Source organism: Magallana gigas, chromosome 9 (genome assembly GCF_963853765.1).
Source record: "Magallana gigas chromosome 9, xbMagGiga1.1, whole genome shotgun sequence".
NCBI classification, from domain to species: domain Eukaryota; kingdom Metazoa; phylum Mollusca; class Bivalvia; order Ostreida; family Ostreidae; genus Magallana; species Magallana gigas.
The window spans coordinates 662338-681101 of NC_088861.1; the positions used below are offsets into that span (position 1 = coordinate 662338).

Here is an 18764-nt window from a genome sequence, read left to right on the forward strand (position 1 = left end):
TAATAGGAGCAGACTCGTAGTAGAATGATCGAAGTTTTTGAGTAGTGCAGAACATACATGTATTATACGTATAATATTATATGTATTGATGACGTACGTGTAATACAACACATCTTACGGTGCAGTGGGTTTTATTTACCTGTGCATATCTTCTTGTTAATTTATTCTTATTTATTTTTATAACGATTTAACTATGTGTTCACAGTATTTTTTATGATGATAATTTTTCAAAAGTTAAAGCTATTTAATCTAATGCATCACCAATTGATAACCATAATATTTAATTAAAAAAATAGAATTGTATGGGATACTTCAATTGCACCACGAGGAAAAAATCGCCATATACATGTATACATTTTAATTAAGAAATTAAGAATAAAGGGTTTATTTCATTTTTCAGACTTACTTCTTAAATAAACCTTTTATTACTTTTTTTAAATTCAAAAGCTCTATATTTTGCTTATTGATAACGGTATTTAGTTTTGATATATATAAGTAATTCATTCAATACTGGCATGCAGTGGGGTAGGGTTTGTACTCCGTTATTTCGGTACTACTATAGAATTCTTTTGATACAACTGAATCATCAAGAAAAGTGGAACTGATACAAAATTGTCTAAAATATGAATATATTGGATTTTCACAGTAAAAAAATAAATGGCCTCTTGTTTATCATAATTAAGGAAAGAAGCAATGTTTAATGCCGCGAAGAGAAGATCATTGTATTGAAAATACATTATGTCTAGCATTGCATGGTTCATGACTTAATTCTAAAGTTTTTTCTTTTAGCGCAAATAACAATAAAAGAATTACTAAAATAAAAAAAATACCATTAGGAAAAAAATGGAAATGTAGCTATAAAATGAAAAACAAAACATTTAAAGCCAACATCAATATACCGTGTCACTTACGTTTTTAATCTACATGTAGATACTTTCAAAACTTTGAGTATCAAGAGAATTTTGTAAGGACATCAGAAGAGTACATGTGGTATGACCACCGTGTTACCGCTCTTCCACACAGATAAGGATGAGTCGATCTGGAATTTTCCTGTTTAGACCAGATTTAATCCTCAAAATTATCACCCTCAAAGATAACTGTATCTGCATTGTCAGGATATAGGGATAAGAATGAAAGTGTATTTAAAGGTCTCAATGTATATTTTTTCATCTGTATTTTTGTTTTGTTTTGTAGAACAAGTATCTCCCAACAAACGTGTCTAAGTCTAGATTGATGTATTATGAGAGCCAGGGAGATTTTGTGCTGTGTTTTCGTGTCTGTGATTGTTCTTAACTTTCCCGTCTGTCACTCTCTTCCTGTTGTCGTGAACTCTAGGCCAGGAAACATTTACCACGTCTTTCGAGGACCAATGTCTGGTTTAGCCAGGAGCCCAGTTGTGAAAACGAAAACCAATTCTACCTGTGTTGAGAAATGTGGTGACAAATATTACATGTGCAGTGTTGAAACATGCCCGGATGAAGATGCAGTTTGCAATCAGTACTGCACTGGTGTTTTTCGTTACTGTTTTAAAACATGCAGTTTGGAATCACCAACGCCATCACCTTTACAAATACTTCCGGTCATGCGCAATGATACCAGCATTGCTACTAAGGTTGACAACGATACGGACTCTCTCAGTCCAACCATGGGAACATGGGTATTTGATGAAAAGTTGTATAAAGCAATGAAGAGAAATAATTCAAACTCAGGCAATAGTTTTCATGGACATCTTTACAATAAGGCGGGAATGAATTTATCTGCCATTCAAATTCCAACCAGAATACACAGTCTACCTCAAATGCAGTTTGCAAGACTTGCAAGATGATATTCACTTTATAACAAGACTTTACGACGACAACTAAAATGATGTTTCCCTTTCTCAACTTAAAATTATATTAACCACATGTATACACATGTTATGCATTGTTGTTAAATTACAATTGCAGTCGTTGGTTATAGTTAGCAGTAGATGTAATTTTAGATAGTGAAAATCTTATTACAATTGGTAGAATACACGAATGTTATTTTAGGTACCGAAAAAAACCTTATTACATTTGGTAATTGCTGTCAATTTAGATAATGAAAATCTTATAAATACAGATACTTGTATTTTAGATACTGAAAGTTTTACAAATTGTCATTTTGATTCAAACCAAGATAACCAGTTACTGTAGTACAAAGAAATCCATGTATATGTTTATTTTATCTATTAAATATTAAATATTATTAAAACAATAACACAATATTTTTCATATGTGTACACATTGTTATTCTTTATCAATGTTTCATAATTGAGAATTCGAACGAGTGATAAACAGTAAAATGTGGTATTTTTCTTGCTCATGTACGTACCAACGTAAATAGGGTGTCAGTAGGTTTGCCTTCAGAAGAGGTTAACAATTTACTCTCACTAATTAGTGTTAAATATTTTTTGCAGTTTGATAAATCTAAAAAGTGTTATCGAACACGTGGTTGCTATTTTTAGCGTGTTAAGAGGTATCGCGTTGTAATACCCGTATGTTAGATCGCATGCTATGTTAGAGAGCATCTGTATTTCAGTCATTCGCGCTTTACGTCCACCTTCCCACCCTGTATTTGCATATTTACAGTTAGGCATGTATCGGTGTGTTCATTATTGAATTGAATATGCATTAAACATGTTCTTTTGTTAGCATTAGTAATCGAGTTCTATTTCAAGGAAACGAGGCAAATATTCGCTATATTTAACCATAATCAGACTGAATGTTGTTATGGAGGTTAATATTCTATGTTCGTTCGAGATTATCCGAACAAGAACAGAGGACTTCTTGGCAGTATAAAATGGCTTGCATTTTGTTACATTATCAGGTACAGATCCCAGAATTCTTTTGACGAAGTGGGAGGCGAGGGAGGATTTTTTTTGGCGCAATTGTCCGAATTTGCCCCCAGGCAGACAGCAACATGTGGGCCAAAGGTTGGGATGGCTCGCCTGTTCACCTTTTAAAAAATTAAGTCTTTTTCTCATATTTAATGCAGAAAACTTAACGAATATGCAAATCGACCCCTCATCTTGTATGACCCCTCCACTTTCTAAAACGACGCCATACACCAGCTTGTGTCCAAAGCCTAATTAAGGTCACTCTACTATGTGAATATGATATAAGCCTGAATTTTCCAATGGGGGATCCAGACCCTCAAGGCATTTTTCCTCTAGATTCGCACATGGTGATTCGCTTATTCCATTTAAGTTATTGATATTGTCAAAATTCAATCGATGAAAGTATTCTTTTTTCCAAGACTCGTAATAACTATAAGATAACCACTACCACTGTTACCTACTAAAAATTTAGTTACGTATTTGACTTCGCAATGAGTAAAAGAAAAGGTGACCTGTTTTTATGTTTTATTCCTTCAGGCACGTAGATTGAAGATCTAGACCTGTTTTAAACCACATAATGTGATTGATGTATGCAAAATATGTAAAAGGTTTTATTTTTATTTGAAATGTCTTCTATTTTGTTTGTCATCAGATTTCATTTGGTTGACAATCTTGCTAAATTGTTGTTGTTTAGGAGTTGGTTGGTCTTGATTTATTTACTTAATCATTTTTAAAGGGCTGCAAAATTCTTTTTTTCTACGTTTGTTATATTTCTTTGCAGACTTGTATCCCCCCCCCCCCCCCCCCCCGTTGCAAGCACTTCTTTTCTACATTAAAAATATTAAAGATTTAAAGTACGTCATACATTAGACCGAATTGTGGAATGGGGAAACGTTGTATTATTGTTTCTCCCATCTTCTCTCTCCCGCTACAACGGATTGTTTTCGATCTATAGTGGAACATTTTATCAATTAATTATTAATTAATGCCCCGCCCCCTCTTTCCATCCTAAAAAAAATCTAGACCCTCGCCTGTTATCTGGCCAATTTCGCTAAAAAAAAATCACTTCCATAAAACTATTATGTATTTAAATCGGTTTCATTCAGGATCGATTGAGAAATTCACAAAAAATAAAAATATTCATCAAAATGAATTAAAGATCTACAAGGTTCTTGGGCCACTATCAGTCCTGGTGGCCACAAATATATGATAAATCTTGATCCCTACAAAATCTCCTGCTTGAGAGCGAATGTCCCTCGCTACACCAAGGCACGCCATTCTGATCATGTGTTTGTTCCAAGACCAAATAAAAACCTCGTCACACACAATAATAATTAACATATATTTTAACATTATTTATGCCTTAAATATTGTTTGTTTTCAATTTAAAACATAAACTTTAAGGCATATTAATTTAGACTCGCCAAGTTATGCTTACTTCATGATTGTTGGGTTTCCAGATCAAACTACAGACATACTTTCTTCTTATATGTACTGTAGCTACATGTAAAAGGAAAAATATGATAATGTAAAGATACATGTATTAAAATATGACATGAGCTCATAGAGTTTCCGGAAGAAGCTATTATACATCTGATAAGAAAACAAAGAAAATGGAAATACATATCATATTTATATTTTGTCACATCAATTTTAAATCATGTGGTAAAATATGCATAGTAAATCTTTCCTTCGTCCACGTAAGTACAAATTTTATCAATTGCAAGGCTATCAGATTTCACAAAATTCGCCAGTGATTGCATAAAAGCATAACGAGTTAATCCCCACACACATGTGTTAGTAAGCTTAGCACTCATTGATAGGACAACACACACACAGACTTCTTTCGTTCTCTTGTTTTTGTAGAACTGTACATGTTGTAGGCCAATGCGTATCTCTGATGCTTTTAAAAGATTTCGAGAGAAAGCTTGTAAGTTGGAGGCAATGTAGAATTCAGTCCGTACTCTGCGTTTATTAAGATCGCACTCGGTAACAGCTGTCAGAAGTTTGATCTCACCAATATAACACACCGACAATAGAACAACCATGTTGCTTATGTCGGACACTAATCTATTTAATGGGTTGCATGGGCTGCAATCTTCTACAACTATGATCAAGAACCTCTGTATCAACCTTGTGTCCACATCAGTCTTTTTCCTGAAAACAATGACACTGTGGAATGACGATTGCGTTGAACAAGTAGCTACAGTATGAACTTTGAACCCCGATGAAATTATTTGCATCACATCTCTTTTTTCTTCTACAAATCTCAATTCTTGTGAATTAATGCTGTTTTTCCTTATTAACCAATCTTGAATTCCTTCGTTTTTATTCCACACAATGTTTGCATAAATATTTTCACTCATGTTCACCAGATCAATGTGGTGCATGAAGTAGCCTTCTTGTTTCATGGTCGTATAATGGTTTTCTATCAAATTGAATGGTAGAAAGACTTCAAACACTTGGTCAATGTGTGAGGAGTACATCCCGTAAAAGGACACCTCCATTCCCAGGAATGAAACGTGCTTAAAGAGCACAGAAGAATACGAAGAAAATCTTGGCGTCACACTTAATGCATGCCGCATCATGGTACCCAGTTCAATATCCAAAGTCTGAGATCCACTTTCCACTTGGCTGAATAACACAGTCCAAGTGATTCCGGATTGGTCTCGGAAAGCTAAGGAGTGGGTTCCTTCAGGTATTCTCCCAAAATGTCCCCAGCTCTCTCCGTTGTCCGATACCTTTAGTCCCAGCCCATACCATTCCGTGTCAGGACAGCATTCTGGTCGCTCCAGCATCTGAGTAACAGAGTCTTTGGACAGAACTGATCTCCTGTAAATAAATAAATGTACTGGTAATTGCACAGATAAATCATTTTCAAAATTTTTAATTTCTTCAAATAACTTAAATTCTCAAATGATAAAATATCAATGATTTTGGATGTTTCTGTATACTGTGGTTTCATTAATATTCAAGGGTATCAATTTTCATGGATAAAGTGAAAATCACAGTTTCAAGGATACGTAAATTCGTGGCCAATGGGCATATCAATACAGAATGTTAATAAAAATTGCACTTCAACTAAACAATGAAATCCACGAAAATTGGTATTCAACGAATATTGATGAAACCACAGTATATTATCAGAGCACTATTGTGCCCAATTAAATTGTAGTTCAAAACTGCAAAAAACTCCAAAATACTTGTACACATCAACATATGTCTTATATGTAACATTAAAGATAGATGTGGGTAATAAACTACTGACTGAAACAATGAGAGTTCTACTGAAGAGAAAATCTTGAACAGTTGTTCCGCTGAAGCTATAAGTCCACAGTACGCCGCAGTCTCTAACAGGAACAGTTCATCCTCCTTTCGTTTATCTTTGGTAGTTCCGTGCAGAAACTTAGCAGGAGCTTCATGCTTTTTCAAGACGCAAAACTTCTGCAAACCAAAGTAACAAACTTCATATTACAAAATTTATAATCTTATAACGGTACATGCACAAATAGATGTTGGTAGAATTCAGAAATCTAAATAAAAAGAACCCAGTAATTGGCATATCTTACTAAGTAAAGTAATTCTGGTTTTACTGCCTAATTTGGTTGGCTAAACAAATTCATTTATATTGTAAAACATAAAGAACTAAAACTTGTCAGCGGTGATGATTTGTGCTTAGGTCCAAACACTGTTTCACTTTCGGTTTGCCAGAGGGACTGCATAGGAGAGTTGATTAAAATCAACTCCCAAAAACTGATGTTAATATGTGCAAAATTTAAAAGTAATTTCAAGCTGATAAATATGTTTTGCATGTGTGTCATATATATTGTGATGTAGGAAAGTAAGTATAATAGAAAAATTAGATGTAATGTATGCTGAAGCATTGTTTTTCAAGGAAACTTATCTATAAACACTTTGAAAATAGTAAGATTTTATATTATACGAACAATTTAGATATTTATGTAGTCTCATGTATTCCTACGCCAGAGTTAAATATAGTCTCGTTCAACCAAAAGCTCGGCTGTCTCCGTAAATCTCCGACAAACAGAGAGGCTCTCTTGGATGTCGGAGATTAACGGATACAGCTGAGCGTCTGGTTGAACGAGACTGGAGTTCAATATCAATAGTGCTTGGATCCATTATGATACAATTTTTAGAATTGTTTCGATTACTAATACGTAGTTTGAAATCTATCTTTAAATATTACACAACATGATTCATATGGGATTTCTCTAAATTCTTGTCTGAAAAGTCTAATTAAAATTCATATTATAAAAAAGTGCGTAATTTAAATACAGACTAGAAACTAAGTGCCACGCAAGATAAGTTGATTTTAAAATAAATGATAATCGATAAAATCAACTCCCGTCAGTACTTCAGTACTTTGATTTAAATACTGTGCCCAATTTTCTGATTTTAGTTGTAGAAAACTAAATAATAAGAAATAAATTCAATTTCTACCTATTTTAAAAGAGTATAACATAACTTGGGACATTTTATTCTTTTTTTTATAAACCGATTCACGATTTATAAAGCGTAAACTGCCCCATTCCTTAAATATCTTTGCACTCAATATTCAAATACTTCAACAAATTTACTGTGCGACTTAAATATTTATACATTACTATGTTTAACATACATCAGAAATTACATGTAACTTCAATGTCTGCAAATGTTATAAAACATAAAAGTAACAAACTGAATCATGAGAGCTGCAAATGGCCAGCTAAGAATGATTGAAGTTCATAAACAGATTACTAGCATTTAATATTGGTTCTCAGTTACATATAACAAAAAAATTATCAAGATTGAATATGAACACCACTTTGTCAGCATTAAGCAATAAGATACATTGTACAGACATACTATATTTTGGAGGCCATCAAGGTAAATATCTTCCTTCTGAAGATCTTCAGTGTAGTCCACATCTTCCAGGGAACCTACTCCCAGACAATGGAACATGTCAGTGATAAAGTCCATATACGACATTCCTGTCAGCTCCTCTATCATCAGTCCAAGGAAAAGGTAGTTCAGGTGGCAGTACACTTGTTTTGTACCTGGAAACACAACACATACATGTATTATAAATATATACCGTATATTGGTGTTTTTTTCGCGTCTCAAAAAATTTGCGAAAATGGGGAAAATTTGTAACAATTTTAATATGCGTCAGTCAATTTTTGCATCTTAAAAACTTTCTTACAGAAAATGATACAGGATATAATTTCTGTGTATTTGGGGTTATTTTGCAAATTAAAAGAGATTGCAAAAAAAAGTGAAAATGCGATCGTTGCGAAAATTACTGGATAAACGGTATGTGTACATTGTACAGTAGGTACATCTCACTAAATAAAGGTATACATTATCTATCTAAAAATGATCAGCATGTTAATTAGTAAACTCATCCACAGCATTATTCACAAATATACTTGGCTTATATTTGTACTGATGATGCCTTGACAGCCTTGTTCAAAATATTTCAAAAGGAATTTACATGTCTGTATATTTGGTATGTTCATTTTTGCCAAAAATGTTCATTTTATTTTTTAAATCGATAATAGTTTTAAGGTTTTTAAAGCTTGTCTAATTTACACTGCTACATACATATATAAAGTCAATATGACAACATAAACATTGTATTGTAATTCAGGTCACTTTTAAAAACAACAATGGTCCCATCTTGTTTAAAGGGAGAAAAAAGTTGAACCTGGTTGAAAATCAGGGGGTCTGAACATCATTTGTCGCATCACCAATTCCTTGGCATTGGAGCACTTGGCAAGATTAGTTATCTTCCTGTTCAACTTTAACTTCCTGGTTCCAATGATGTCGTTTTCTTTGGCTGCATCCCATCCTGCGGTATGTTGTAACAAGTGTTGTACAGATCTAGAAATGACATGAGCTTTCCTTTTCCTTCTATCAAACTTCTCTTTATTTTTCTTTTGCTCCAATTTTAGTATACCTGTTAATTGAATTAAATGTTTACTTTTCAAGTAAAACTGCAAGTGAGTTTAAAGGATTGTAATTATTGTAAGTCTACAATTCTAGACATAGATGTCAGATTGATTACAAAATTAAGTGAAAAAATGTTTTGGCTTGGAAAAGAAAACTACAAGACAGCAAAGTAAAATTAAAGCTGTGTTCAAAATACACTTAAAAAACTGTCTTAAAATTGCTTTTTAGAATTTTAGATTTTTTGGCCACTTTATGGGATCTCCTGCGAGATGCAGGAGGGTTAACAGGTATATTTCATATAACTGAGAGAAATACTATATGTTTGTTAAAACAAATTCAATGTAGTGCTAATTGTTTATTTTAACAAAAACTTACATTATAAGAGTAGAAATAAAGTGAATGAACAGATCTGTACACATTTAGTAACATCTACTCTTTTCACTGATTATTTCTCAGGCACCAATGCATTGCGTTTAATTTAATTTAATTCCTATTTTAAAAGGGGAATAACTTAAATTAGAATACAGGTACTTGTATGCTGCTTTATATTTTACTAAGATTTTTAGTCTGGAAAACTAAAAAAATAATTCTTTTGGACATAATGACCCTATACATACTGGTTTGATCATTTCCCATCACTTCATCTGAAAGCTCCAGGTATCCCAGTTCCTTAAGTTTTAGCACAGCCATTGCAGTGATGACCTTAGAAATGTCACCAATGGGAAACTTGGAAGACGAAGTTGCAGATAATCCTGCAGAATCTTGACCATATCCTGTAGGAAATACACAAGATACTATAAATTCCTAATAAAATCTAAGGAAATAATATCTGCATGAAATTGCAAGAAGCACCCCTCACAGATTTCAAAATCTAGACTGTTTTTTCACGTGTCGCAAAATTTGCGAAAATGGGAAAAGTGTGTAGCATTTTTAATTTGTGTCAGTCATTTTTTGTGATTTAAAAAGTTTCCTATAGAAAATAATATCGAACATAATTTCTGCGCATTCAGTAATTTGCGATTTAAAAGAGAAAGTGAAAAAAGCGAAAAATAAATCATCGCAAAAATTACCGGATATACAGTAAATATTCATGTAAAATAAGGAATTTACAAAATCTGGTAAAGCAAAGTCCTTGTTTGATCAATCTAATAAATTTTAATGATTAAGTCTACTAGTGCATAATATTACAATGAAAATTTTCATAACTCTTTTCATTCTAGTCAAAAATGCTTTCACTAGTTCATGTATGTGTGTTTATAGAAAATCTAGCATGAATTTTAAAATTAAAATTACTAATATTAGTAGCTCAAGGAATCTGCAAAAACTGTTTAGCTTAGAGCTATTTTAATGCTGTGACTTGACCATTTAGTTTGCTTTGAAAAATATATCTAGCAATAAAGTTCTACTGTTACCTTTATCTTAATAACATGCACATTTTGCATACTAAGTAGAATTTTATATTTCTTCAATTTTCAAGCTTCAGAACAAGAAAATACTAACACAAAAATTTTCAACAATAAAGCTACAGAGAGAACATGTTTCTACATATAAATAACAAAACCATGAACAATTCACATCTACTGGTATGAAATGGTACAAGATTAATTGATAATGCAGTTCACCTTGTCTGTACAGTATTTTCCCCTCTCGACCGATGATCACAGATCCTCCCTTGATATTGTGCTCTCTCATAGTGTTAATGATGACCTGGTCAAAGAAGGTCATATCTTCATCTCTAGCCTCATTTGGCTCATAGCTCCCTATCACAAGGAGAAACATTTTTTTTGTAAACATCTCTGGTGAAAAAAATAAGAATTCATTTATCATTATAATATCTCTATGACTTTAGTTTATTTAAGAAATGATTTCATTTATAATGCCTCAGTGACAGCTTCGAAACTTTTAAAATATTTACTTTTCTTAAATGACAGTACATGTAACTATATAATTCAGTTGCTATGGGACACCTCTACATTGTGCTGTACTTCTTATCAAAATAAACAATTAGTACATGTATAATTTTATAGGTATTTTCTTCCCAAATATTGGGTTTGAGTCCCGAAGGTTTTACCTTCCAAAAAATTTTTAAAACATATTTTTTGGTCAAATATGGTAAAATTGGAAAATTTTAATTCGATGCAAGTATTTTGATAGTAATGTCTTTTATCGACAGGTGTCCCATACCACATTAAGTATATATATTACAAGCAGAATTACCTTGTGATGAGGAGTAATCAGGTTCTATAACTATGCTGCCATAGACATCTTGTTGACCATCTGAATGAGGAAGAAAGATGATATAGTACACCGTATGGAGTTTGACTCTATCTTAAATCAAAGCAATTATCAACAAATTTTATATTGCTATAAATCACAGAAACAGAATTGAAATTTGGTCCCCACTAGGGCAGATAGCATGGAGAATTGCTGTATCTGCTTGCCGTGCATATATTCTTGCTGCTATGGAAACCTTGATATCAATGATGTAATGTGGTTAACGTGGTCAATTATTAACCTGTTGCAAGAACTTGAATAGATCCATTTTTTTGAATGATGACAGATATACGAACATTATCATATTTGGGAATCAATTTTGCATATGCTTTCAAAACAGACATAAGAAAAGAGGGTTTTCAAGGATACAGATGAAGATGTAGAGCATAAAATTTGTATTGTTTAATTTAATATGCTGATAAACCACTAACTATTATATTTGACTAAAAAAGACTTCTTACCAGAACCCGATATCGGTTCTTCTATTTTTCTAATTGAAATGCACGGGGATGTTGCTTCACCTGCATGACTCTTTGCATCAAGTTCAAACCCACACTGCATTGACTCTGTAATCATTGTGAAGTTAGCATTTTTGAGTTATAATTGTTTATTTTGACTGTGATGCTGGCAGAAACCAGAACAAAGAGAGATTTCATTATCTACAAGTGCATGGGCACTGCCATCTTTTAAACAATGTAAACTCGATCATTATATGACTGGCAATTTTCGATGATATTACCTCTTAAATCTTTTAAACTTTCGAATATTTTAATCTGAAGAATATGATATTTAGATAACTAAAAAACCAACAATTCAAAGCATAGGATAGGATATATTTTCGAAATCAAACATAATGTTTAAAATATGGCGTTATAATTGTAGACTCACCACATGAAGTCTATTATGGTTTGAGTAAAGGGAGGCAGATCCAACTATGTATTTTCAAATAAATTTTGTTCTCTCTTTTACATCATAATCAAATTGTAATGTCTACATTTAAACCATAAACCTGAATATGCCCTTGGCCCAACGGTCACACGGTTTACATATTAGATTACTCTTCATATTCAAGCCAAATTCTTTGAAAATATTTCATTTAAGAGAAGTGATTCAATTCTTGCTACCTGTCAAATCATCCACTGGGATGAAATTAACCGGTTGCTCCTTGATGATGCTCTGGTCAGCATGGTCCGCGTAGATTGAGCGCCGACTCGACGTCATTTTTGCTGATGTTTGCGCAGCCGAACAAATTATTGTTTTCTATTTTCTACATCAGAAAAATAGGGAATAAGTTAATGGTGATGTTGCGTTGCATTGTTACTTGTGTCACGGCATAACTTTGCACTTTTTTGGGGTTGTGAAGTTGTCTGTTGAAAAAAAATTCTGTAGCATGCAGTAGGAAATCAAACAACGCCTATAAAAAGAAAATCAAGAGAGAAATGTAAATCCCGAAAAAAAAATCCAGAAATTTAATGTATTTGTACGTGACAGATATATTTTTAAAAAAATGAAATAGTGGATTTCTGTTTTGATTGAAAATTTCAAATTTTTTATTCCTGTTTTTGATCAATTGTAACATTTCGGATATATAACAATTACTTTACTATAGCCAATGCATTTTAATTTTATGTGCCACGAGGAATTTCCTAGTATTTGTTGGTTTGAGAAAACTCACAGAGAATGAGAGATGTGTATGACAACAATATATTCAGTGCCGGTTGGTAAGTTATTTTTTACCTCTCCGATAAATCTATGCTTTATTTGCTTTTTCCAGTGCACAAATAGTTAGCTGATGCATCAGTAATTGTAATAAGAGATTACTCAGCTGCGGTTTTTTTTCACAATGAACTATAGATTTGTGTGAATCTAATGAAGATGCTGATGGGTCGCTACAGAGATTTGACTCAATAATCACCGATTTTATGAGGGAACAGAAAATATCTGGTGGCTCTATTGCTGTGTCATATAATGGTCGAGTCATCCACCGACAAGGTAATACATCTTTTACTAATTAAAATTGTTAAGTTGTATTGTTTTACATAAGGCCAAAAAAAAAAAAATATTCCTGTTTCCTGTCACTTGACCAAAAAAATTAGGGTAGGTAGGTAGGAAAAAAATTTTATTTTTAAAACATATTTTATTTTTAAAAACTTGGAGCATGTGTGTAATAATGAGAGAGATGTATATTCCCAGTGTTCAGTATGTAAATAGATGATTTAAAATTTCCAAAGGTCTTTGTATTGTTGCTGCATACAGGCAAAGAAAAAAAAATAGATTAATTTTTTAATTAAAAATAAAAACTAATATTATTTGCAAAATTTAATCTACATGTATGAATGTATTTATCCTTTTCTGGATAAATATTATTGTATTGTATTAGCTTAATGTCAATATCAACATGATTAATTAAATCACTCTCTGTACTTCCGTGTATTTGGGGTATTAGTCCAACCCTTTGACCCACTTACTACGGTACGTTATGTAGAGGATCTGTTTAATTCTCAAGATAATATAGAAAGCAGTTTTATGATAATTTTAACATTTATTGCAGTTATTAACTAATAACAGGTTATTGACTAACTGTAATATCAGGATTTAAAGTTATAAACATTGTTTTTGTAATTTCCAATATACAGAATGTTGTTGCATCACCCATATTTATAACCCCTGAAGGTAAGATAGTCGCAAGTTATTCACCACAAGGTATATTTATGCAGTAAAAATGTTTGTAGATTAATTTTCTATCATTCTTTCGTCAGTGAGGTTAATTTACACGATTATGAACTCAGAAGACTTGGTCATCTTCACTTCTCTTTCTGAGGAAATTCTGGCGAAGTTACCGATCACCACCATGATCACAAAAAAACTTTTAGGGTCGGAGGGTAAAAGATAGGGTCGGTCGGGCGACAGGAATAATTTTTTTTTTGGCCTAATCTGAGACTCCCCTGATGAAGTTTGACTTATTGCTGAGGGCAAATCTAATGGAAATAAAGATAAAACAGGGATGTATTATAAAAATTCCATATGGTGGTCATCATCTTGGACATGAGGATTCTCTCTGTGGTCTGGTTTCCTCCCAAATCATTGACCCCCTTGCACTACTGTTGGGTTGCCATATTCCTTGCGTCAAAACATGTTTGATATGACGTGGTTTCAAGCGAAATATGCATCAATTGCGTAGTCTTATCTCAAAATACTTATCTCAAAAGCCAGACAAATCTTGTTGATTTCAATTAAAAGCAATGGCTGAGTGGTTAGCAATGAAATAGACAGGCCTACGTCACATTGGTGTTTGACACAACTACCCAAAGTCAAAGTTCTTGTTAAAATGGTTCAAATAAAGTTGTTGAGCTTGTTTATCAACCATTGTAGAATATATATAAAGTTTTCATTAGAAGTATGATATTACATATACAGAAAGCTATGCCTCAAAACTTGATCCTATATTATGATGGATTGCAAAAAACTTGATTGTGTTGTTTTACATCAAATTGTTCATGTTTTTGTTGACTAGCATCCTTAGAGATCTAAAGTGAACAGATCTAAGGCACATCATGTTTGAATTTGTTGGATTGTTCTGTAGACTAGGAATGCTATTTTATTAGATGTAGTACATATTATTATGAAAGTTACATATAATGCTATACAATGATAAATCTACACAATTTTTATCAAAGCTTTATATAGAGGTGATGTATAGAGTTGTTTGCATTTACATAGTCCTCTTCATGCTGGCATCAAGACTTCCATACTGGTCTGTCTTGTGTCAAATCATTACAGACAAATTAAATCAAATTGGTTTAGATTAATTCATTGGAGATATATAATGAAAAGCACCAACATTTAAATTTTTGTTGTATTTAAAGGATATGGTATGACTGGCTGTGGAGAGAGATGCCTTTCAACTTCCTACTACAGAATTGCCAGCATTTCAAAGACCATCACAGCTATTGCTCTAATGCAACTAATAGAACAACACAAACTCCACTTAAATGATAGAATATTTTGCAGGAAAGGGAAAGGTAAAACATAAAAAAGAACTTTAAATTGCTTTAAAAGGTGGCTGTTTAAATTTTAATGTATATCAATTTAAAAACATGGCTATAAAGTATTAAATATTTTTATTTAAAGGAGACAATTGTTTTTATCATGGCAAATATTCTACTTTTTTTAAGGAATATTGAAAAATTTCAAGCCAGCTGGACCCAGTGTTAAAGCTCTAGAGAGAATTACAGTACAACATCTGTTGGAGCACTCAGGTGGTTGGGACAGGGAAACAGGGGTGGATCCAGTGTATATCCCTCCCCAAACTGTCTGTCCACTGGGTGACCAAGAGTCCATATCCCCAGAGGAGCTCTTTACTAATTATCATGTCAATCTTATTCAGTATATGATAAAACAGAAGCTTGATTTTAAACCCGGTAAATCTTTCTTTTCATTTTTTTTTTGTGTATGTGTGGTTCTGAATTTTAAATTTGTATGCAATTTTGACATGTACCAGGCTTAATCCCTAGATGTGCATCAATACAACTTATTTATATAGGAACGCGACATGGTTACTCAAATTTTGGATACCTTGTGCTTGGACATGTGATAGAAAAAATAACAGGGATTCCTTACCATATCTATTTTCATGATGTCATCAACAAAGCAGGAGATATTGATTTGTTGGTATATGAGGGAGATGAACTCCACAGACTGCATCCAAATGAAGTAATTGATTTTAGCTATACATATATACCCTAACAGGTTTCTGTGATAGAAAGTCTATAAAAGTTACTGGTACAAAGAATCAAATAAATAAATATTTTAAGTATTTTAAAATCAAACTTTAATTTACATAAAAAGTAATGTCATTGCATTGTGCAGGTATATACATTTTTAAGTAAAAATTGTTACTGTTTATATATTATGAAAGTATTTATAATGTTTTTATCTCAAAATATTTTTACATAAGTAAGGTAACTTCTTTTTATTTTTAAGGTAAGATATTTTGAAAACAGTGATAGCACCCATCCCAGTATCTTGCCTTATCAAGGAGAAATATGGACCATGCAGTATGGGGGATTCCACATGCAGGGAACGGGTTCCTATGGAGGTCTGGTTGCCTCCCCTCTACAACTGTTGACACTTCTCTCAACATTGGACATGGAGCATTGGTAGGTCTAGGTTGCATATCCGTCCTAGCTTTAACCCTCCCCCTACTCTTATTAAACGTGGGGAGGGGGGGGGGGGGTTATATCTCTTTGTAAATGGTCGATAGGAGTAATTCTTTTTTTTGTATTGCTTATTTTAGTTCTTTAGTACTTCTGTTTTCAAGATTTATACTTGTTGCATAGTTGATAAAGATCATCTTCGCTAGCCAAGGGTTTTTGTTCCACTCTGCTTCCCATTTATGGGGAGCGGAGTGGACCAAAAACCCTTGGTTTGTGAAGATGATAAAGATTAGTACATACATGTATATATGAAATAATGTACAATAATGAAAGTACCTAGTACTTGCAAATCACAAATTGATATGATGTAACTGATATTATATCAAAATCAATATTATTGTAAAAATATGTTGATAAGATATATAAGAATGATTCAATCATAAGAATCATTTCATATGCGGTTTGTACTTACAACATCGATGCAAGCACAGTAACAAAAAGGAATTTTATAAAAGTAAAATGCATGTCTCGAAATCTTGTTATGTACGTGAAAAGTTATTAATTTTACAGGAAAGGAAACCCAATATTATCAGAGGAGTCTATATCCCGGATGCTGGCATGCCCAAAGTTTGAAAAAGGAAGTGAATGGTATGGACTAGGACTTGATGTTGAGGATGAAGGTCAAACCTGGGGTCATACTGGCTACATGGATGGGACCACAACCACATTCAGGAGAGACAAGTGTGGATATTCATGGGTCTTGTTGTTCAATGCTGGAGCAACTGACCAAGATCTAGATGGACTCGTCAGATTTGCTCTGTCATCTCTTCAACTTTCTTCAAACTTGAGTGGTCTAAAATATATGGGAGAAAATGTTAGGAATTTTGAGATATCATCCAAGGATAGGGCTCAAGTGTATCATATTTTAATACCATTGAGGAACGTGGATGGATTAGCTTGTGCTATGAAATCCAAGGGATATTACATGCAGGACATTGATTTGGTCGAGTATGAAAATGAATATTACATCAACATGATTTGGAATTTGAATGAGGCAAATGTTGATTGGTTTTATAAGATTTATCATAATGTTGATATTGATGACTCAAGCACAGAAGAGGATATGAATAATCACATTAGTAATGGTTTTAGAATCCATTTGTTATCAATATGTACAGATGCAATGCATCAGAGTGATATTTATACTGCTGTTATTTACATGAGACCACGTGATATTTGTGGACAATTTACACAACACATAACATATATGCGTGAAATTTCTGAACACTCAAATCTAGATTTACAAAGCCAGGGTGATGTTATTATTTGTTCTGTGTGTTATTATTTAGAAAAAATGTATGTTTCTATAGTATCGTCGAAGTTTAATTTTAATACAGATAATCTATTACTGGGTAACAATGGCGGGAAAAAAAGATCATATCCTACAGAAGTCATGTGTAGCCAAAAGCTGAACATTTCAATACATGGAACCAAGTACGATCCAACATATGGAACTAATATGGATTCAAGATATGGATCCCACAGAACAAGTAATTCTGATAGAGTGAGGAAAAAGAATATAAAATATTGTTCTGATGATGAAGTAAATAATTCTTCAATCAAACCAAGAAACTTTGATGTGGGAGAAAAGCCCAGTACTTGGGTCAGAAAGGACATGTCTGAGGATGAATTTTTAGATGAACTGCGGCTTCAAGCATTGGATCATTATGGCTTGATTTTTTTCCAAATATACAAAATCCCTCAGAGGAAGAATATGCTAATAAGTGCAGTTTGGTCAAAGTTAAAAGTCAATGAATGTTATCAGAGAATTGGAGCCTCTAGGTTCAGTTTTATGAATGAATTAATGGAGAGTTCAGGGGAGATTACTCCGTTGGAGAGAATTAGAGCCTATTCTGAGGATGGTGTACTGTTGTTTGCAGGCATCTGGACAGCAGGGAAATTCAAAGCTTCATGTAAGAAGTCTAAAAGAGGAAGTTCCCATCAGTCTCCAAAAACAATTAAAAGACCAAAGAAAAATATACCAGCTTTAAGGCATCTTAGCATAGATTGAATTAATCCACTCTCTCTCTATATATATTATCCTAGTATTACACATATGCAACTTGATGATGCAAGTACTGAATTGAAATTGAACTTTGTAGTTATTGAATGTATGAAATAATTGATAAAACTTTGGAATATATTTGATATTTGATTTATTTTAATTTATCAAAAAAGAAGCCAATCTTTGGGGGGGTTTTCTGTGGTATCTCCAGAAATTTATGGTCATGTTTTGTTTTTTGTTATGTTGTAGTTGTTTTTTTTTTAATGAGAGAGGTATATTCAATTCTTTTCATAATTCATTCCCGTCATGTAATTTAAAAAATAAGAAAAATATATGGAGGTTCTGGCGAGGTTCGAACTCGCGACCTTCTGCGTGTAAAGCAGACGTGATAACCACTACACCACAGAACCACTTGGAGAAATGGGCAGCATAAAACGTACATACAACTGTAAGTCGATTT

At 32.9% G+C, this 18764-nt stretch overlaps 2 protein-coding genes and 1 non-coding gene across 3 annotated transcripts; 1 reads left to right on the top strand and 2 right to left on the bottom strand.

Moving 5' to 3' along the window:
* Positions 1–4434: 4434 nt before the first annotated feature.
* Positions 4435–12445, bottom strand: LOC105321980 (uncharacterized). Its single transcript, XM_066071215.1, has 9 exons — positions 12208–12445; positions 11545–11649; positions 11027–11086; positions 10432–10569; positions 9427–9582; positions 8565–8816; positions 7724–7914; positions 6126–6301; positions 4435–5689 (listed from the first exon to the last, which is right to left on the bottom strand). Exons 1-9 carry the CDS (start codon positions 12302–12304, stop codon positions 4516–4518), a joined length of 2349 nt encoding a protein of 782 aa, XP_065927287.1. The 5' UTR covers positions 12305–12445; the 3' UTR covers positions 4435–4515.
* A 255-nt stretch (positions 12446–12700) lies between these two features.
* On the top strand, positions 12701–18442 carry LOC117690629 (uncharacterized). Its single transcript, XM_034475055.2, has 7 exons — positions 12701–12804; positions 12938–13075; positions 14950–15105; positions 15259–15504; positions 15627–15796; positions 16067–16242; positions 16810–18442. The coding sequence occupies exons 1-7, from the start codon at positions 12771–12773 to the stop codon at positions 18308–18310; spliced, it is 2421 nt and encodes an 806-aa protein (XP_034330946.2). The 5' UTR covers positions 12701–12770; the 3' UTR covers positions 18311–18442.
* Positions 18443–18641: 199 nt separating this feature from the next.
* Trnav-uac (transfer RNA valine (anticodon UAC)) lies at positions 18642–18714 on the bottom strand. Its single transcript has one exon. It is a non-coding gene; the product is annotated as a tRNA-Val (tRNA).
* Between the last annotated feature and the right edge of the window lie 50 nt (positions 18715–18764).

Coding starts and splice junctions, on each gene's coding strand:
- LOC105321980 (XM_066071215.1), bottom strand. CDS start 12,304: ATGACGTCGAGTCGGCGCTCAATCTACGCGGACCATGCTGACCAGAGC. Junction 8,817..9,426: donor GATGGGAAATGATCAAACCA/GTATGTATAGGG, acceptor TTCAATTAACAG/GTATACTAAAATTGGAGCAA. Junction 7,915..8,564: donor ACCCCCTGATTTTCAACCAG/GTTCAACTTTTT, acceptor TTGTGTTTCCAG/GTACAAAACAAGTGTACTGC.
- LOC117690629 (XM_034475055.2), top strand. CDS start 12,771: ATGTGTATGACAACAATATATTCAGTGCCGGTTG. Junction 15,106..15,258: donor ATTTTGCAGGAAAGGGAAAG/GTAAAACATAAA, acceptor ACTTTTTTTAAG/GAATATTGAAAAATTTCAAG. Junction 15,797..16,066: donor ACAGACTGCATCCAAATGAA/GTAATTGATTTT, acceptor TTTATTTTTAAG/GTAAGATATTTTGAAAACAG.